General features: G+C 45.9%; 1 protein-coding gene across 3 annotated transcripts; it reads left to right on the top strand.

The window, feature by feature from the left end:
- Positions 1-137: 137 nt before the first annotated feature.
- Positions 138-20271, top strand: ENTREP3 (endosomal transmembrane epsin interactor 3). 3 transcript variants are annotated; one of them, XM_083374327.1, is made up of 14 exons: positions 138-898; positions 2291-2422; positions 4395-5311; positions 7212-7268; positions 8230-8406; positions 8759-8872; positions 9727-9834; positions 10703-10863; positions 11169-11268; positions 11828-11915; positions 13644-14165; positions 15950-16021; positions 16997-17247; positions 18232-20271. In XM_083374327.1, exons 3-14 carry the CDS (start codon positions 5090-5092, stop codon positions 18385-18387), a joined length of 2028 nt encoding a protein of 675 aa, XP_083230453.1. In that variant the 5' UTR covers positions 138-898; positions 2291-2422; positions 4395-5089; the 3' UTR covers positions 18388-20271. The 3 variants fall into 3 exon arrangements, with proteins under 3 accessions (XP_083230453.1, XP_083230451.1, XP_083230452.1); XM_083374325.1 differs by lacking the exon at positions 138-898 and having other exon boundaries at positions 1783-2422; XM_083374326.1 differs by lacking the exons at positions 138-898; positions 2291-2422 and having other exon boundaries at positions 4079-5311.
- Positions 20272-21637: the final 1366 nt, after the last annotated feature.

The following is a 21637-nucleotide window of genomic DNA, read 5'->3' as shown; positions in this document are numbered from 1 at the left end:
GACCACAGAGACGTCCTCGGACAAGTGCTGGCTCTTCGGCTTGGAAACGGAGATGAGCACCGGCCCCTAGAGTCGGAAACGACTAGCACGCACGTGCGGGGGAACCTTTACCTTTACCTTTATCTAGGTCATGAAACATCTGCAAACAAACAACTAACTTCAGAGAGCACCAAGAGTTCCACAAAATAAGATTCCCCCCCCCAAAAAAAAAAGTTTGAACAGCTGATACTTGACTTAATAATAATCAGAATAGAACTGGAAGGGACCTTGGAGGTCTTCTAGTCCAGCCCCCCCCTCCTAAAGCAAGAGTCCCTATATAGAATAGAATAGAGCTGGAAGGGACCTTTTGAGGTCTTCTAGTCCAGCCCCTTGTTCAAGCAGGATCAATTCAGACAAGTGGCTGTCCAGTCTCTTCTTAAAATCCTCCAGTGATGAAGCACCCACAACTTCTGGTGGCAAGCCGTTCCACTGGTTCATTATTCTCACTGCCTCTCAGATACTTCAGCCATAAACTAACAAAACAAGCTGAGTAATTTAGGTTAAACCCACTTAACCATGTTGTGGGAATGCATTGCCTAAAACTTTCCACTAAGGTAATTAAAAATACTGTGCTTACTGAGGCTTGCAGGAAGCCAGTTAGTCCACCAGAGGCCGCTGGTGTTTAGATCCAGGTTTGCAAGAGAGGCATTAAATCAGAAAAATGCCCACCACAACAAAATTAGGATTATTTATTATAACATTTACGTTGCTTTTCTTAACAACGTTCCGTCCTGTGAATAATTCCTGGCTATCATTTGTGCGATGGCATCGCTAGTGGGCAGAATACCCCAGGTCCCGAATAATCCGGAAACCAAACTGAAGCAAGGTAAAACACGTTTCTCTTAATTCTGGATTTACGGTAAGTGAGCAAAAGTTAGTTTAGATATTTTTTTTTAAAAAAAGTAGTTTGGAGTGGGGAAAATGAGGATGTAAGGGTGGCATCTCCAGTGAGGCTTATTTGATCATTGTGTTAAAAATATATTTTTTTCCTTGCCTTTTAAAAGAGACTCATAACGCAGCTAAGGTGTATTTCTCCTGATTTTAGCAGATAGATAGATAGATAGATAGATAGATAGATAGATAGATAGATAGATAGATAGATAGATGGATGGATGGATGGATGGATGGATGGATGGATGGATGGATGGATGGATAGATAGATAGAAGATAGATAGACAGACAGACACAGAACAATCACTGTATTGATTGTCCTCAAGTTAGGCTGATGGAATAAAATAATATAGCAATTAGGTAGGGAAAGTATTGCTATTAGGACAGGGGGGGAAAACCACATTCACCAGACAAAGGATAAGCAATTTTTCTTGACGATAGGAACAAATGAAGCTTTGTTGCAAACAGTAGCCACCACTTTGCAAAATGACATTTTGGAGAAATGAAGTGAAACTTTGCTTTAAGGAGCTCGACATTTAAAAGAAGGTGGCTTTTTGCTGGGGTCTGTTTGAAATTCCCATCAGCTGGATTCAGCCGCAGAGCTGAAAAGATGAAAAAAAAAATTGGCAGCGGATCCCATTCCATTAGCTAAGAGATCTCGCGGGAAACATTTTCCCAGTTGGCTTCTATCCCGATTTGGCTCCTGATGGATCAAAGCATCTACTCAAAATATTTTGTTTCCAAGCTTACCGGAAGGAAGATGTTAATTTAGACCCCTCTGTGTGTGTGTGTGTGTGTGTGTGTGTGTGTTTGTGTGTGTGTTGTAAAAGCTTTTTTAAAAAAATTAATAATTGTTGCAAAATCTGAAAAAATTGAACAATACGCAAGGGGACAAGATTGCAAAACAGATCTGAATATTTTTTTTTCCAGCAGTTTTCAGGTGCTGAATGGGTTCCGGAGGCTCGAATCAGTTAGAGAAGCATGCATTAAATAAATAAATAAATATAAATAAATAAATAAATATAAATAAATAAATAAATAAATAAATAAATGTATGTTGCAAAATGTGGGAAAATTGGAACAAGAAAGAGGCAAGACTGTAAAGCAGATTTAGAAAAAGGAAAAAGCACGCAAAAAAAAAAAGCCACCCACCTACCACCACTTATGGCGGGGGGGTGGGAAACAATGTGCTATCTCTTTTCCCCCAGTTCTTCTCCCCCGTTTTGTGAAACAGGCTGGAACGGGGGTCAGTTTCAGGAATTTGGGCTGGAGAACTACAGCTCCCAAGATGCAGCACGGCAGGGTGTTGTTGTTTTTTTTTTTAAAAAAAAAATATTTTTCCCTTTTCCCCTCCCTGCAGCATCAGGACCGGCCAAAGCATCTTTGGCTGGAGAAGAAGGATACAGGCACTTAGCAAAGGGAGGCGGGGCTTAAAAGCATCTCTAGCTTGAAGCAGTCCTGCAGTTGAGCAGAGAGACTCCGCCCCTTCTGGGTAAGGCTGCAGCCGATTTTAACTCCTCTTTGGGGGCCCGGGAGAAAAATGGGGGAGGGTGGTGGTGGGGGGAATTATTTTTTTCCAGCGGGAAAGCCAGGATTAGGGCTGCCGGGAGGGGGGAGCTCAGGGGCCCTTAATTGTGGGGGGGGGGAAGACAACCAGGCTAAGGTTTAGCAGCAAGGGAGGAAATTCAGGGTTGGGCTGGCAGAATCTTAAGTTTTTAGGAACAAGCTGTGACACCCCCCCCCCCCCACACACACACACAAAGGGCGAGACAAATTGGGCCTTTCCTCCTGGTGCATTTGGATTCTGGGTCTCCAACAGGGACCGGAGGTTTGGGGTGCCCAAATTCCAGTGCTCCATCCCCCCCCAGTGGAAAAGCCCTCTTTGCAAGCATCCTTCCCCCCCCCCCACTCTTACACTGGGAAAAGACGTCCCAGGCGTGCTTGCGGGACTCTGCATCACAAACTTACTCTGGGTGACGGCACACACACAAAAAAAAACACACGAGGATTTGCAAGCTCGGCCACGGCCCTGAGCATCTCCTGCCCCACCTGTCTCCCTTCCCCACTTCAAAATTTCCTCCCCCTCCCCATCACCAGTCTGGCTGGGTGGCTGACTGCAGATGTTTGCCAGCTGTGGAGAGAGCTTGTGGGGAGAATGCCGAGGAAGAGGAGGCAGAAGGAAGGAGTGAAGGAAGAGAGAGGAAGAGAAGGAGTGCTGGGAAAGGAAGGAAAGAGGAAGGGAAAAGGGGAGGAAGGGAAAGAAAGAAGAAAGGGAGAGATAAAGAGATGGAAGGAAAGAGGAAGGAGTGATGAGGGAGGGAGGAAGGAGAGGAGAGGAAGCAAGGAGAAGGAAGGAAGGAAAGAGAAAGATGAAAGGAAGGAGAGGAAGGGAAAGGGGTGGAAGGGAAGAAAGAAGAAAGAGAGAGATAAAGAGATGGAAGGAAAGAGGAAGGAGTGATGAGGGAGGGAGGAGAGGAGAGGAAGCAAGGAGAAGGAAGGAAGGAAAGAGAAAGATGAAAGGAAGGAGAGGAAGGGAAAGGGTTGGAAGGGAAGGGAAGAAAGAAGAAAGAGAGAGATAAAGAGATGGAAGGAAAGAGGAAGGAGTGATGAGGGAGGGAGGAGAGGAAGGAAGGAGGGAAGGAAGGAAAGAAAGATGAAAGGAAGGAGAGGAAGGGAAAGGGGTGGAAGGGAAGGAAAGAAAGAAGAAAGAGATAAAGAGATGGAAGGAAAGAGGAAGGAGTGATGAGGGAGGAGAGGAGGAAGCAAGGAGGGAAGGAAGGAAAGAAAGATGAGAGGGAGGAGAGGAAGGGAAAGGGGTGGAAGGGAAGGGAAGAAAGAAGAAAGAGAGAGATAAAGAGTTGGAAGGACAGAGGGCAAGGAAGGAGAGTGAGAAGGAGAGAAGGAACGAAGGAAGGAAACGGAAGGAAAGAGAGAAACTAGATACAAAGCGATGGAAGCAAAGAAGAAGAGAGGTAGAGAAGAGAGGGGAAAGGAGGGAAGGAAGGAGAAGAAAGATGGAGATGGAAGAGGAAGGAAGGAAAGGAGAAGTAAAGAAAGAGGCGGAGATGGGAGACGAGAGGAAGAGGGGAAGGAGGGATGGAGAAGGAAGAAAGGAGGAAGAGAAAAATGCTTCCAAACGGCTACGTTTGCCTCCAAGCGCCGTCATTTCGGACGGCTTTGGGGGATATCCAAAATTGGCTGGCACAATCCGGCCCTGGCCAAGCACCCACTTCAGCCCACGACGAGACCCTAGGGGAGAACTCAATCTCAGCAAACGCCCCACCTCCAAGAGCAAGAAAAAACAACAACCCAGGGGGGCGGTCCTGTTTCCCAGGAAAGCCAAGCCAAAGTCAGACTTGGCACTCCTGAATGAGGAAATTGTGCTTTCCCACCCCCCCGCACCCCCCCAGGTCTCTGTTTTGTACTTGGAAAGTGTTTTTTTTTTCCTTTTTTTTTCCTTTTAGGATAATCCCACTTCTGAAATCGTCCGATGGTCTCTGGGCTTCTCAGCAGCTTTCGAAGGAGGGGAAAAAACAACAGCCAACCACATCTCCCTGATCGTTTAGATGATAAAAACGCTGCTGGAATTTTAATTGCGTGTTTTTTTTTCTTCTTTTCTTTCTGGCCTCCTCGCCTGGAATTATTGGCCTGGCGCTCTGCACGTGCCTCGGAGCGCTCTTTTCCGTGGTTTCCCAGACCAGCCTACTAGCAAAAGGTCATCCCAGCTAAAACATTTGTTTTGTGATTTTTTTTCTTTTTAAAATCCTCTGCAATACGAGGGTCTCATCTGGAGCAGCCCAAAGAATTCAAGGGTTGGGTTTTTTTTTTTCTTTAGGAAAAGAAGGACCCCCTCCCCCCCCCCGCCAAAAAAAGACTTAATTTCCTTTAATGGGGAGAGGGGGTGGGAAGTGAGGATGAACTGCTGTTCTCGTCTATAAAAAAAAAAAAAGCCTTTTTGTAATGGCTGGAAGCTAATGTGTAAGGATTGGAATTGACCGGACATTGCTGTGGGAAAGAAACGGAAATATTCTCTGTTTGTTTATATCTCCATGTTCCTAGTCCTCAGGTTTTTTGTTTGTTTGTTTGTTTGTTTTTAAAAAAAATATTGTTTGGGCTGCTTTTTGGACCACTTTCATGAGTCTACTTTTGGGGGGTCACCATGCCCTCCCGCAGCGACTCCAGCTACTCCTTAACCGGCCGGACTTCTCACAGTTTTACGCACTTGCGCGTCCGAAGGGCTTGGCTACAAATTATCCTCCTCCTGGGCTTCATCCAGATGATCCTGGGGGTCCTCATCGTGACGCTGAGTTTGCTGGTCACCACTTCCATCCCATCTCAGCATCCCATCGGGAATTCCTGTCCCATCTGGGCCGGTTTTCCGGTGAGTCTCTTCTAAAGGGCCGGTGGCTGTGGGGTTTTGGGTGTGTGAAGGATCCCACGACCCCCGTGGCTGCAACAAGATATTCTCCCCACCCCCCAGAGAATCTGAAATATTTCAAAGGATACCCCAGAAAGCTTTCAAAGATAAGCTGAATTTCAAGTGATGCAAACATTCAGCAAGAAGTATGGAGAGGGAAGGAGGGAGGGAGGGAGGAAAAGGGAGAGATGGAGGGAGGAAGGAAGGAAGGAAGGAAGGAAGGAAGGAGAAAGAAATAGGAAGGAAGGGAGGGAGGAAGGAAGGAAGGAGAAAGAAATAGGAAGGAAGGAAGGAAGGAAGGAAGGAAGGAAGGAAGGAAGGAAGGAAGGAAGGAAGGAAGGAAGGAAAAGACAGAGAAAGAGATAAGGGAGGGAGGTAGGGGAAGGAAGGAAGGAAGGAAGGAAGGAAGGAAGGAAGGAAGGAAGGAAGGAAGGAAGGGAAAGAAGGAAGGAAGGAAGGAAGGAAGGAAGGAGAAAGAAATAGGAAGGAAGGGAGGGAGGAAGGAAGGAAGGAGAAAGAAATAGGAAGGAAGGAAGGAAAGGAAGGAAGGAAAAGACAGAGAAAGAGATAAGGAAGGGAGGTAGGGGAAGGAAGGAAAGAAGGAAGGGAAAGAAGGAAGGAAGGAAGGAAGGAAGGAAGGAAGGCAAGCAGGAAGGAAGGAAGGGAAAGAAGGAAGGCAGGAAGGAAGGAAGGAAGGAAGGAAGGAAGGGACAGACAGAAGGAGATAGGAAGGAAAGAAGGAAGGAAAAGAGAAAGAGATAAGGAAGGGAGGAAGGAAAAGGGAGGGAGGAAGGAAGGGAGGAAAGAAGGAAGAGAGGAAGGAAAAGGATGAGTACCCCAGAACAGAACAGAACAGAACAGATAGTGAAAATAGACGAGAAGAGAGAAAAGAAGACAAGACATGGAAGGGAAAAGAGAATTAAAGAGAAGAGAAGAGAATAAAAAAAAAAACATCACAGCCTGGAAAATAGAAAAGGCTAGCGAACAAAGAACAGAACGGAACGGAGAATTGAACAGAACCAGCCGGGACAGGAGGAATCAAAACCAGGGGCTTCCCGAATGTTATCCCTAGCCCAGGCGAACGGGAGCTACGCATCTTTTTTTGGGGGGGGGGGCGAGAGTTTTCCAGATTTATTTATCCGTAAGGGCCTCATCCCGTGGGTGTCTCCCTGCCCTCCGGAGACTGGCTTTCTGGAAAGATCGGCAGGCCAGACTCTCCTCCGTCTCTGGAACTTGGCTCTGCCTTCCTTGAGCGGAGAAGACGCCCGGCCAAAGTTCCCAGCCTTTTGCATTAAGAGCGTTTCAGCCGCCGGTTCTCGAGACGCAGTGATCAATAATTCAGGGCCCAGGCCTTCCATTAGAGGCGAGAGATGCCCAAACCGGTGCCCAGCCCTTCCTCTCACCAGCCTCTCCGCAGAGACCTTGGCAAAAGGCGGTGCCATCGGCGGAGGAGGAACTTAAACCCCCTCCCCAATTCCTCCTGGCCGTGGGCTTCCCAATTGGGAACGGCGGTTGGATGGGGGGGGCTTGAGAGAACCCATCAGCCTAGAAGAGGATAGGAGCTGGAAGGGACCTGGGAGGTCTTCTAGTCCAGCCCGCTGCTCAAGCAGGAGAAGCTAGGACCCACCTGTGCGTGCCAGTCGCCAAGCGCCCAAATTTCGACCGCGTGACTGTGTGTGTGGGGGGGGAGGGTTGCGTGTGACGGTCGTAAGAGCGAGAAGAGGTGGCGGGCTGCTGTTTTCGCTGCCGTTGTTGGCTTTGAGCGGTTGCGTGCGATAAAAAGTCACGTTGGGAGCAAGAAAAGTTCCTTTAGGTCGGCCTTGAGGTGGGCCAGTTTCTCATCCCTGCTTTCTTTTGCTTCCAGCTGGCATTCTCCGGTGTGGTTGGCATCGTTTCGTGGAGACGCCCTTTCACCCCCGTGGTAAGTGGGACGCTTTGTTGGCCAGCAGGAAATCACCAGCAGACTCGCCCATCCCGGCCGTCGGACCCCAACGCAGGCCGCCCCTTCTCCCTTCCCCTCCGTCTTCCGGACGCAATCTGGAGTTTTCCACAATGTTGCACGGGCCAACCTTATTCCTCTGCAACTGCCAGAGTCTCTTGTACAAAAAACGAATTATAGATAGTTGAGATAGATAGATAGATGATAGATAGATAGATAGATAGATAGATAGATAGATAGATAGATAGATAGATAAATAGATAGATAGATGATAGATAGATAGATAGATAGATAGATAGATAGATAGATAGATAGATGATAGATAGATAGGATAGATAGAATAGATAGGATAGATAGAGTGAGAGAGTGAGAGACATACGAGAGAGATGATAAATGAGAGAGAGATGCAGATATAGATATAGACAACAGACGGATGGATGATAGGTAGGTAGGTAGGTAGAGCGAGCAAGCGACAGCAGATAGATATATCTGAGAGAGAGAGATGATATAGGTAAATGATATAAAGTGAGAGAGAGAAATGTAGATATAGATAGACAGCAGACAGATAAATAGATGGATCATAGATAGATTTTAGAGATAGATAGATAGATAGATAGATAGATAGATAGATAGATAGATAGATGATAGATAGATAGATAGGATGATAGATAGATAGATAGATAGATAGATAGATAGATAGATGATAGATAGATAGATAGATAGAGGATGGATGGATAGATGGATCCTAGAGAGAGAGAGATGATAGACAAATGAGAGATGAAAGAAAGATAATAGAGGTAGAGATAGTGTAATAATTTGGTATCATTTAATCATTGAGGCTCAGTAAAAATAAGATAAAAAATCTAGGATTTTTTCCCTGATATTTTGGAGCATTTGGGGCAGCCTTTTGCAAATGGCTTCTTCTCCCCTCCCTCCTTTCCAGATCACCTTCTTCACCCTGCTGTCTGTCTTAGGGGTGATGCTCACCCTGGCGGGCTCGATTCTGTCCTGCCAACACGCCCAGCAGGTGAAATCTTTGGAAGCCTGTGAGCGGATAAGGCAGCGAGACGGATCTTCGATCCCAAAGGAGCTGGGATGGCGACGCAGCCTGAAAGGCCAGGTGGGGATGCAACAGGTCAGTTATGGGGAGGGGGGAGGAATTGTGTTCGGAGGAGCAAGGTTTGGAGCCAGGGGGGAGGAAGGGAAGAAGAATTTATTCATCCTTTCTTAGCCTGCTGTCTTGGAGACAGAGCAGGAAAAGTGTATCCTACTTCTGACACCATCCAGAGACCACAAAACATCGTATCTCACTTCTACCACCAGCACAAAGAGCTGTATCCCACTTCTAAAACCATCCAGAGATCAGGAAAAAGCGTATCCCACTTCTCACACCATCCAGAGAATCTCTGAAAACTCCCGTAATTCCCCAACCACCGTGCTTTTAGATGCAATGATCTTTCTTTTCTTTGCAGACTAGTTTTCTGTATAAGAAATGCATCTACTCGCCATCTGAATCCGGGATTCCTGCTTGCGGCAATAAAGCTGATGTGGATTCGAATTGTTCCAGGATTCTTCTGGTCCTGAAAGTGAGTGGCAAGGGGAAAGTTGTCACTATCCGCCATGGAGGAATAGACAGAATTGACAGAATTTGCTGAGACAGACAAACGGAAACTCTCAAGATTTCCCAGGATTATTTTTACACTATCATGGTTTGTTACAAAGTCAGCCAGATGTTTAGGCTGGATTTGGCATTTTCTTTCCTGCACCCGTTAAGTCCTTCCCAAGGATCTGGGATAGACAGATGTGGTTGTTTAATAATGTTAAAAGTATTGTTTTAGGATGTCAGCTATCCCACGTCAAGCTGCCCTTTTGCAATTGATGGAGGGAGATTTTGTCAATGCCGAGAGTGTTCAATTGCTATTATTATGGCTCCTCACACAGCCAGATGTTTAAACTGGATTTGGCAGTTTTGAGTCCTTCCCAAGGACCTGGGATATGGACAGATGTGGTTGTTTGATGATGTTAAAAGTCTCATTGCAGGATTTAAGCTATTCTAAGTCAAGCTGCCTTTTATTTATTTATTTATTTGTTTTTTGCAAGTGACCGATGGGGATTTTGTCAATGCCAATAGTATTATTATTATTATTATTATTATTACTATTATTATGGTTTGTCACACGGTTATCCAGATGTTTAGGCTGGATTCGGCATTTTTATCCATCTATGAAGCCCTTCCCAGGGATCTGGGATAGGCAGATGTTTTTATTTAATAATATTAAAGATATCACTGCAAGAGGTCAGCTGCCTTTTGCAATTGAGCAATGGTGATTTTGTCAATGCCGCAAGTGTTCAAATGGTGCTCCAGATGTTTTAGCTAAAATGCATCTCCGTCTCTTTCTCTGTTACTCCTTTCTGACAATTTTCCCTTTGTTCACCGTAGGACCTGCTTTTCAGCATCTGTGGCTTAACCATCTTCTCCATTGTCGTGTGTACCCTGTCTGCCATCATATGTTGCATTCAGATTTTTTCAGTCGACATTCTCCATGTGGTGAGTCACCAAAAAACGGCGTTGGCTTTGACTCACAACCAGAGACTCTCAACAAACGGAATTAGAATAGAATAGAGCTAGAAGGGACCTTGGAGGTCATCTAGTCCAACCTGCTTGCTCTAGCAGGAGACCCTAGACCATTTCAGACAAGTGGCTGTCCAGTCTCTTCTTAAAAAGCTCCAGTAATGGAGCACCCAAAACCTCTGGTGGCAGGCTGTTCCACTGGTTAATTGTCCTCACTGTTAGGAAGTTTCTCCTTAATTGCAGGTTGCTTCCCTTCTTGATTAGTGTCCATCATCTGGGTGTTTGGGAAAATAGATTGACCCCCTCTTTGGTGAAAGGTAAAGGTAAAGGTTCCCCCGCACGTGCGTGCTAGTCGTTTCCGACTCTAGGGGCCGGTGCTCATCTCCGTTTCAAAGCCAAAGAGCCGGCGCTTGTCCGAGGATGTCTCCGTGGTCATGTGGCCGACATGACTAGACGCCAAAGGTGCACGGAACGCTGTTACCTTCCCACCGGAGCGGTCCCTATTTTTCTACTTGCATTTTTTATGTGCTTTCAAACTGCTAGGTTGGCAGAAGCTGGGACGCGTAACAGGCGCTCGCTCTGCACCTCTTTGGTGCAGCCTCTCAAATATTGGAATATTGCTATCCAGTAGCCACACCCAAATCCTGCAACTGTTCTTCATATGTTTTTGTCTTCTTTGCACTTTTCCCCAAAATGTCATTGTCTTTTTCGTAACATGGTGACCAAAACTGGATTTTTCCAGCTGGGTTTAATTTGCCAAGATTATCAAAAGAGATTATTTTTTCCTTTCTTACCGTTTCTGGCCGGGTTGAATTTATTTATTCAATTCTCTTTCAATTTCCAGCTTTCTCCACCTCGGTCAAGCTCCGTCACGCTGGACTGTACATCTCCTCCGGATACTTTCTTGCATCACATGTTGGATCTGGATGAGTTTGTCCCGCCAGTGCCGCCCCCTCCTTACTATCCCCCCGAGTATACTTGCAGTTCGGAGACGGATGCCCAGAGGTGAGGTTGCTAAAACGTGGATTGCGTGATGATATGTAAATAAATTTTGGCTCAACGGAAAAAGATTCCGTGCCCTGTAAGAGAATCGGGGAGGTTTTGCTGGCGATGGGACCTTGATTCGAAGAGAAAGGAAATGTAAGCACAATAGGAAAGAAAGAAAAGAAAAAAAGGAAGGGGAAAGAAAGAAAGAAAGAAAGAAAGAAAGAAAGAAAGAAAGAAAGAAAGAAAGAAAGAAAGAAAGAAAGAAGAAAAAGAATTTATTTAATCTATTTAACAGATAATATCATTTATTTATTGTTGTTTAGCATTACCTACAATGGTTCCATGGATAGCCCGGTACCCCTATACCCCACTGATTTTCCTCCAAGTTATGAGGCTGTTATGGGGCTCCGTGGGGACAGCCAGGTATGGTTGAAGATGCTCTTGCTGCTGTTGAACCCAAGTCGAGGGGCAGTTGAGTTGTTGTTTTTTTTAATTAATGGAAAGACAGAGCACCCCAGAGCATGTGCAAAGGGCATGTGCGTATGTGAAGTGGTATATAATTCTATGTGCTATTTCCCTCCCTCCCTCCCTCCCTCCCTTCCTTCCTTCCTTCCTTCCTTCCTTCCTTCCTTCCTTCCCTCCCTAGTGGTTAGAATGCAGCATTGCAGGCTAACTCTGCCCACAACCAGGAGTTCGATCCTGACCATCTCAAGGTTGACTCAGCCTTCTGTCCTTCTGGGGTCGGTAAAAGGGGGACCCAGATGTTTGGGGGTCAATATGCTGACTCTGTAAACCGCTTAGAGAGGGCTGTAAAGCACCGTGAAGCGGTACATAAGTCGAAGTGCTATTGCTACCGTAACAGTAGATTCTGTGACTCGTTGTTAGTTAGGCCCATTGTGGAACCTCCAAAGACAGTAGCATATATCTTGAAAACTTCACGGTCGCCTGCGAAGCTACATTAACGGAGGTTTTCTGCCTACAGGTAACGCTGTTTGATTCTCAGTTTACGGAAATATCACACGGGCCGTGTTCCTGCAACCAGGTCCCTTCCGTCGTGCTCAGCGGCGAAGGTAAATACACACACACACAAACACACAATTGTTTTGTTGCCCTGCTGGAAAAGGCCCTCTCAGGGTAGCTGGTTCCACCACAAAGTAGAAAAGAAAAGAAACAACTCTGAGCAGAAAATTTACACTTAGTGCATGGATAAATCAGTTTATTCCTACTTCCCAGAAGTCCTGTCATGTTTACACACAACCCCGGGGGGGGGGGGGGACAGTCAGAAAGCAGCCGTACTCACAATCATCTGTGGAAATAGCCTACAATCGTTGTGTCCCACTAGAACCCCAAACGGGGGAAAAAAAAGATCACAAGTTCCAATTTATCTGATTTTTCTGAAAACGGATCCTGGCCTGGCGTGGGGCCCCTGAGCAACTCAGAAGCCCTAACCCTTAATATCGTTCTCTGTGGGTGCACCGGATCTTTGGAACCATCTTCTGGTCGAGCTCCGGATGGCGCCCGATCTCCGCTCCTTCCGGCGCAATCTTAAAACCCATCTCTTTGAACAAGCTGGCCTGGCCTGATGGGACGGGGTTGGATTTTATAAATGGATTTTAACTTTTAACCTGTATTAATTTATTACGGGCACTGTTTAATTACTTTTTAATAATTTTTAATTTTTGTATCTTGTTTTTATGTATTGCCCTGTTCACCGCCCTGAGTCCTTCGGGAGAAGGGCGGTATACAAATTAAATTAATAAATAAATAAAATAAATAATAAATATCATTTCCAAAAACTTCACCAGCATCTCTCCTTGGTGTACAGAGAGTCCCAATTTTCTGTTGCTAAACGAGGTCGCCGTTAAGTGGATTTTGCCCCCATGTTACCACCTTCCCTGCCACCGTTTGTTCAATGAATCTCTCCGCAGTTGTTACGTTGTGAAGGGATGGTCGCCAAAGGGGAATCGCGCGGCCTCGGGACGCTGCGACCGTCATCAATCTGAGCCAGTTGCCAAGTGTCCGAATTTTGATCGGGCGTAAGAGTGAAAAACTGGTCCTAAGTCAGTGCTTCTCAAGCTTTTCTTCACCACAGACCCCCTTTAAATAACTTTTGTGGCCACGGACAATGGCCACGGACCCGCAAGGCTTAAGATTTAAACCATCACATTTCTCCAAGCCTTCGCGGGCCCGTGACAACATCCTGCCCTCCTCCAGCGGTACGTGGACAACGTCGAGAACCCCTATCTTAAGTCACTTTTTCCCAGCGCCGTCGTAACTTTGAACGGTTACTGAAAGAGCTGTTGTAACTGGGGGGAACTCCGTTTTTTTCTTTTTACTCCTTTTTCCCCATACATACAATAATCATTTTTCAGCCAACGTGCTGTCTGGGTTTACATGCTAATACATATTTAATTCCTAATCCTTTCTTCTTTCCTCCAACCAGTGGTAAAATAAACCCCGAGTTTGATAACAGTCCGTTTCTTCTTTTTCAGCCTCCTAGTAGTCAATCTGTCCATCACTGTATTTTATTTTATTTTTTTATTATTCCTTCATCCGATGGTACTCCTTCCTTTTTTCCCAGTGTTGCGCAGATATAACTCTTCCCGCTGTTGTGGCGGGCAAAGTCAAGCGTGAGCTTTGTTTGTTAAGTCTTTCTTGGCATTACACCTAAACAGAAAAAGCTCAGGTTTAAAACCAGCGTGTTCTCCTAACATCTTTCCTAGCCAGAGTGTGCATTTTTTCCCCCCAACAAGGCTTCGTTTTGTCACGTGTCCGTGTTGTTGTTTTTTTCCCAACAGCCATCTCCGTGGACAGTAACTCGCTCATCATGTCGGAAATTGTAGACATTGCCGGGGACAGCAGTCCGTCCGAGGACTCCTGCTTGCTGGAAGGAAGTGGATCGGCGTGCTCGGTGGATTACGTGCTTTTCCGCTCGATCCAGCGCAGCCGAGCGGATTACTGCCTGAGCGTGGATTGTGGACACTGTGGGCTTCATCCCCAGGGCCCGTTTGAAGACGTCCCCCAGGCGCGCCTGCGGGGCGAACGCTCCTTCTCCTGCTCCACGCCGGGCACAGTGTACGACGGGCCGCTGGAGGCCAGCGGCGCCCACACCCACAGCTGCCACCGCCTGGAGGGTCTTGGCCACGGCGTGGGACCGTGTTTCCCTGAAGTGCGGGTGAAACCCAAGACGGCAGTGTCGGCACGCAAAGGCCTCCGACAGCAGCGCCGCAGCAGCGAAACTTCCTGCCAGTCCCCCGTGATCCGTTGTTCCCTGGTGCGGTCCCACAGTGACCCTGGGATGGGCACGTCCATGGAGGCTGGTAGGTATGGCTGAATAACAGAGGTGGAACGGACCCTGGAGGTCATCTAGTCCAACCCCCTGTTCAGGAAGGAAGGAAGGGAAGGAAGGAAAACAGAACAGTAGAATAACAGAATAACACAGTTGGAAGTGACTTGGTGGTTAAGAATAGAATAATAGAATAGAATAGAATAGAATAGAATAGAATAGAATAGAATAGAATAGAAAACAGAATAGAATAGAATAGAATAGAATAGAATAGAATAGAATAGAAAACAGAATAGAATAGAATAGAATAGAATAGAATAGAATAGAATAGAAAACAGAATAGAATAGAATAGAATAGAATAGAATAGAATAGAATAGAATAGAATAGAATAGAATAGAAATAGAATAGAACAGAACAGAAATAGAATAGAATAGAATAGAATAGAATAGAATAGAATAGAATAGAAATAGAACAGAACAGAAATAGAATAGAATAGAATAGAATAGAATAGAATAGAATAATAGAATAGAATAGAATAGAATAGAATAGAATAGAATAGAATAGAATAGAACAAAGATAGAATAGAATAGAATAGAATAGAATAGAATAGAATAGAATAGAATAGAACAAAGATAGAATAGAATAGAATAGAATAGAATAGAATAGAATAGAAAACAGAATAGAATAGAATAGAATAGAATAGAATAGAAATAGAATAGAACAGAACAGAAATAGAATAGAATAGAATAGAATAGAATAGAATAGAATAGAATAGAATAGAATAGAATAGAATAGAATAGAAAACAGAATAGAATAGAATAGAATAGAATAGAATAGAATAGAATAGAATAGAAAACAGAATAGAATAGAATAGAATAGAATAGAATAGAATAGAATAGAATAGAAATAGAATAGAACAGAACAGAAATAGAATAGAATAGAATAGAATAGAATAGAATAGAATAGAATAGAAATAGAACAGAACAGAAATAGAATAGAATAGAATAGAATAGAATAGAATAATAGAATAGAATAGAATAGAATAGAATAGAATAGAATAGAATAGAATAGAATAGAATAGAATAGAACAAAGATAGAATAGAATAGAATAGAATAGAATAGAATAGAATAGAAAACAGAATAGAATAGAATAGAATAGAATAGAATAGAATAGGAATAGAATAGAATAGAATAGAATAGAATAGAATAGAATAGGAATAGAATAGAATAGAATAGAATAGAACAGAACAGAAATAGAATAGAATAGAATAGAATAGAATAGAATAGAATAGAATAGAACAGAATAGAATAGAATAGAATAGAACAAAGATAGAATAGAATAGAAGCTGGAAGGGACCTTGGAGGTTTCTAGTCTAACCCCTTGCTAGGAAGGAAGGAAGGAAGGAAGGAAGGAAGGAAGGAAGGAAGGAAGGAAGGAAGGAAGGAAAACAGAATAGCAGAATAACAGAATAACAGAGTTGAAAGGGATCCCGGAGGTCATCTAGTCCAACCCCCTGTGCTCAGGCAGTAAATCCTGTAACATTCCAGACAAGTGGCTCTCCAATCTCTTCCTAAAAGCCTCCAGTGGTGGAGCACCCACAACCTCTGCAGAAAACGCCGTTCCAGTAGGTAGACAAGCCACAGAGAAGTCGAGCTGGCCAAGCCCTTTTCTGAATTTAATACAGACCGGGGAGCCACGGTGCCACGTGGCCCAAATCAAACCACCTCACTTTTAGGGAGCCACTAACCACCCCCACCCCCACCCCAGATTTTAATTCTTTCTCTCCCGCTTTTTCCTCCCTTCCTCCCCCCACCAGAAAGCGACGATCAAGAAGTCTTTTGCACCAAAGGGTCCGGAGATGAGGCCTCTAATTCGTCGGCGGAAACAGGTGAGGGCTGTACTGCCTAGTGGTGTGTGATTTCACCCTTCCCCCCCCAGCCTAGCATCATCCTTTTCCTGTGTTGTGGTGCCAAATTGTCGTCCCACGGACTTAAAAGCGGCGACTGCAAACGCTTAACTCCAAAGCCACCAGGTTTCCAAGAAGAGTCAGCTGTACGATGCTTAATTTTTAGAAGTACTGCGGGAATGCAAAGGGGGAGTTCAGCATTCCTCAAAGTTCCCACGCTCCGCCGGCAGTGCAGATCCTCCTCTAGTTACAACCGTTCGTTTAGCGGCTGTTCAGAGTTACAACGGCACCGCAGAAAGTGACCGGAGGGCCGTTTTTCCGCTCTTGACGTAGCACCGTCGCAGCATCCCCCACGGCGGTGGGATCCAAATTCAGACCTTTGGCAACTGAATTCATATTTATGACGGGTTGCAGCGTCCCAGGGAAGGGTCACGTGATCCCTTTTTGCGACCGTCTGATGGGCTGAGTCAAGGGGGAGGGGAAAGCCAGATACACTTAACAACCGGGCGAGGAAGGTTGTAAAATGGGGCAAAATTGGCCGAAGAAAACTCCCTCAGCAACGCAGGCCGAATTGCGATTGTAACTCACGGGCTAACCTGTGCAGGTAGCCCCTGAGCTACGATCCTCACGGAGGCTGGCAATTGACCGTCGTAAGCCGTCGACCGTTGCAAAGCAATTCGCGTGCCCAGACCCGATTTTATAACATTTTTACGCCGGTTGTTAAGTGGAAGCATTGTTCGCCGCGGGCTTTTTTTTTCTTCCCCCCCCCCTTTCCTGGAAATTGGAACTTGACCCCGGTTTCTTCTAAAGCGTCATAAACTGCGGTCGCTTGACCTCAGCGTGCTACAAGAGGCCGTAACTTGATTGTAAGCAGCTGTTGGAGGGAGGGAAGGGCGGTTGTAGGATTGCGCTGTCGGATCGCACCCACAAGTTAACTTCTCCGCCCTCTCTCCTCAGGGCCGTGTTCGGGGGCTTGCCGCTTGCACCCCTCCCTCGGTGACCCCCCCTCGCTGGCTCACCTGGCTGGCAAATCCAAGCTGGAGCTACCGCAGAAGTCGACCCATCACCAGTCAAAGACTATCACGCGTTCTCTGGGGGACCTCAAGGCGTGCCGGGGATCCCGTGGACTGATGGCCCGGTTCCTGCGCAGATCCAAACGCAACCTGACGTTGCCCGGGGCGGAAAGGACTTCCCGTGGGAACAAGCAGGTGCCGTAAGGGGGGAGGAGTGGGGGCTTTCCCACATCCAGGAGGCTAATCTTAGTAGGATGTTTTTAAAGGGTTTTTTTGGGGTTGGTGGAATTGGACTATATCGTCTGTCCAAAATGGTAGAGGGTCTCCTGATTGAGCGGGGGGCGGGGTTGGTCTAGAAGACCTCCGAGTTCCAACTCTGTTATTCTGCTGTTCTGTATTCCTTCCTTCCTTCCTTCCTTCCTTCCTTCCCTCCCTTTTTTACTTTTCTCTCCCTCCCCCTCCCTCCCTCCCTCCCTTTTCCTTCCTTCCTTCCTTCTTTCCTTCCTTCCTTCCTTCCTTCCTTCCTTCCTTCCTTCCTTCCTTCCTTCCCTCCTAAACTTGAATTTTGGACGGTCATCAAATGAACTGTTGTAAGTTATGGACCACCTTTAAAGAACTTTAAAGACGATCAGGATGGATAGGTTTATCTCGCCTCATCTGACCTTATCAAAAACAACTTGACAGGAAAATAATTGTAACTCGGGGGCAATTAACATCGGAAGTAATTATCAGGTTACTGCAGTTGTGACTGTGAGCTGTTTGTTTTGAGTGCCAGTACAGTCACTAGACAAAGTATGCCTGTCGGGTCATGATTTTGGAGGCATTGCTTTACTTGAGCCGAGAAACAAAACGATTGCAGGCAGGCAATCAAGCCGTGGGAACGGGAGTGATTTAGGACATCTTGCTGGCGTCCCCAGTGACTTTTCTTGATCACGGGACTGCAGCAAAGCAGGGGTGCCAAAGAGGCCAGCCACATTTCCGTTTTAACGGCTTTATTTTCATTTGTCAACAAGATACCAAATGCAAAACAGGAAAATGGAAGTTGTGCTTCTTATCCTGAGTTACCTCACAAGGCTAACCCTGAGGGACCCGTGATCATTTTTCCTCACCCGGATCCTCCCCTTTCTCTCTCTGCTTATGACCTATCTTTCTCAGCAAGCGATTCCTTGGGTTTTTCAGGTGTTAAGGCTAGGGAGTCCTGCCGACGGCATCCATCTGCAAAGTTGCGGAGATCTGAACTCAACCTCCCCCTTACGGCGTCTCCTGTCCGGTCGCCGGCTGGACCAGAGACGTCCCTGCAGCCTCAGTGGACTTCTGCGAGAAAGCAATCTTTGAGGAGAGGATCTGGAGCAAAAAAACCCGCTCCACGACGGATATCTGGGGAATGTCCTCGCTGTACAATGTCCAGGAACGGCCTCATGGGTCAACTTACACCATTGCTTGGAAATTAGTCCGCCTCGCTCAGGATACATTCGAAACCAAAGCAAGGAGTCCCGTATTCCCGTACGGCGATCTCCAAAAATTCTTTGAGGGGAACCCCAAAACTCAAGTGGGGTCAGGAAGGAGGGCTCACCTTGCTGCTGGCGCACCGAGAGGACAAATACGCAAACCTGCAACGTCTCACGCGACAATCAGGACTCATTTTTTAAGAGCTCCACCGACTCTCGTTCTGGAGTCCCGGTTATGCGCGCGTGGCGGTGGTGGTAATCCGGCGAGCCCATCCTGCTGATCTAAAATGAGAGATTCCCTTTGAACGAATTCCTTACGTCTCAATGGGAAGGACTGATCCAAATGCTTGGATGCACCACTGAACCGATAATCCTATCGTTCTATCCTAGATTCACTGCCCCGGAGATGCTGTTCTGTCTTCCTGTTATCCATGATGCCTCCGCGGCGTCGCACTGTTTGGTTCCTTGTACACCTGTCCCTCGCATTTGTCCCTCTCTTGTGGATACCTCACTTTTGCTGTGCCTTTTTGGGGTGTTTACTTTGGAGAGTCATCGGGGACTGGGAGGGGACCCAGCTGAATTCTGGGGGGGAGAGAGAGAGGGGGGGGAGATGTCACAAAAGCAGGCCCAGATTTTTGCTCTGGCAGCCCAAAATAGTTTGGGTCATAGTTTGAAGGGACACACTTTCCCACAATAGACTTCCTCTAACCTTGGAGGTTCCACAGAGCCAGTAAGAAATTATGACCATTCCAAGGCCTTGACCAATCCCTCGGACAAGGAGTTAGTGGTACAGGTAGTCGCTGACCTATGACCACAACGGAGCCCAAAGTTTCTGTGGCTAAGCGAGACGGTGGCTGAGTGAGCTTTTGCTCCATTGTACGACCTTTCTCGACCTCAGTTGTTAAGGGAACCACTGCAGCTGTTAAGTTAGTGACACGACCGTTAAGTGGATCTGGCTTCCCCATTGATTTTGGTAGCCAGGAGGTCACAAAAGGGAATCACATGACCCCTGGGATGCTGTGACCATCCTAAGTACGAGCCAGTGACCAAGTGTCTGAATTTTGATCGCGTGACCACAGGGGGACGCTGCAAACGGTCGCAAGTGTGAAAACCGGTCCTAAGTCCATTTTTTCAGTGCGGTTGTAACTTCGGTCACTAAGCGAACTCTGTAAGTTGAGGGCTACCTGTAGAAACAAATTGCAACAATTCTGGAGCCCAGAGGACGAGAAAGGGGGTTGGCGTTACCCTTGATCTCTTTCTGCTATCGCAAAATTCACATCTTTGGGTTCCTCGTTTTCGGATAAGATATAAGATCTCACTGTCACCTTTCCTGATTTCTCATTTGCGGAGGGGAGTTGGGGATTTTTTTTATTTTATTTTTTTTGAGGATGGCCAACACTCTCCCACCCCACCGGTGCCTCTGCTCTTTAACCAAGCCTGCATGTACAACTCAGGAGATGCACCACCGAGGAAGTCTCTCCCTGTTGGGAAAGACAGAGGATCTCTGCAAAGGGGAAGAGTCGGCAAGCTTCCTTGGCCTGGCCAGTCTTTGAGATGCACAAATACTTATCTGAGAAAATAAAATAAAGCCATATCTAAATCAAGGCTGAGAGCTGGTGACTGGGGGGGGCGGCGGCGTGGGGGCGGTGTTCTTTAATTCTTCTCTTTTTTGGGGGGGGTGGAAATAGCTTTGTTATGTTGTTAGAATAAAGAGGCAAAAATGAAATCATCTGAGACGGAAGGGAGAGAAAAGTAAACAATGGAAAAAGAAAGCAAGGTTGGGAAGAAAGAAAGAAAGAAAGAAAGAAAGAAAGAAAGAAAGAAAGAAAGAAAGAAAGAGAAAGAAAGAAAGAAATAATAATAATAATAATAATAATAATAATAATAATAATAATAATAATAATAATAATAATAATAATAATAATTTTATTTGTATACCGCCCTTCTCCTGAAGGACTCAGGGCGGTGAACAGGGCAAACATATAAAAGTACAAAATTACAAAAGTTAAAAAGAAAGAAAGAAAGAAAGAAAGAAAGAAAGAAAGAAAGAAAAGAGAGAGAAAGAAAAGGAGAGAAAGAAAGAGAAAGGAAAGAAAAAAGAAAAGAGAAAGAAAAAGATGAAGGAAGGAAGGAAGGAGGAAAGAAGGAAGGAACGAATGAAGGAAGGAAAGTGGAAGGAAGGAAGAAGAAAGAAAGAATCTTCCTTCCTTCTTCCCTTCCCTTTGGCTTTGCCAAAGAAAGAAAGGAAGAAAAGGAAGGAGAAAGAAAGGGAAGAAGTGAAGAAAAAGTAAGAAGGGGAGAAAACAAAGAAATGAAGAAGGAAAGACGAGAAAGGAAAGGAAGATAGGGAGGGAGGGAGGGAGGAAGGATAAGAGAAAGGCAGAGGCTGTCACCACCAGGGGGAGCCACTGTTGGAACTTCAGAACCAGGTCTGTCGTAACTTGGAACGGTTGCTAAGCAACCACTCATAAGTCGAGGACATTGATAAAGACACACACACACACACACACACACACAGAGCCTTAACCCTAAAATCAGGAGGTCTGGAGATGTGCACAGTTGGAAGCAGTGGGCAAGCCGGCTTTCGAACTCGGCGTCAGCGCTAGTCAGCTGCGGAGTGACACCTGCTCCTGGCTAGGTGTCTTGTGACTGGATTGGGAAAGCTTGTTGCACAAACACCTTGTTGTTCCACAAAAGGATTAAAGAGTTGTGTAACTGCCAGTTTTTTTTTTTAATGCCTCCTCTCTCCCGTCCTTAGGCTCCAGTCCAGATAGTCCCTGACTTACGACCGCGACAGAGCCCCCCCCCCAAAAAAAGTGAGTTTTGCTCCATTTTACGACCTTCCTTGCCCCCCCCCGCCCCGTGGCTAAGTGAATCATGGCCGCCGTTAACTTGGAAACACAGTTGTTAAGAGAAGCTGGCTTCCCCGTTGTCAGAGGGGAAATTGCACCATCCCCCAGGAACACTCTGACCGTCGTAAACACGAGTCAGTGGCCACGCATCTAAATTTTGACTCACAACCCCAGAAATCTCAACAGTCGTCGTAAGTCGAGAACTACCTGTCAAACGAAGGAAAGAATTATGGAGGCAGTAACAAGAAGAGCTAATTATTCTGTTGATTAGTCACCTGTCGGCTC

Source organism: Vipera ursinii (assembly GCF_947247035.1).
Source record: "Vipera ursinii genome assembly, chromosome: 15".
Lineage (NCBI taxonomy): Eukaryota > Metazoa > Chordata > Lepidosauria > Squamata > Viperidae > Vipera > Vipera ursinii.
The sequence above is the reverse complement of the archived record's forward strand: the minus strand, read 5'-3'. Positions and strand labels throughout refer to the sequence as shown.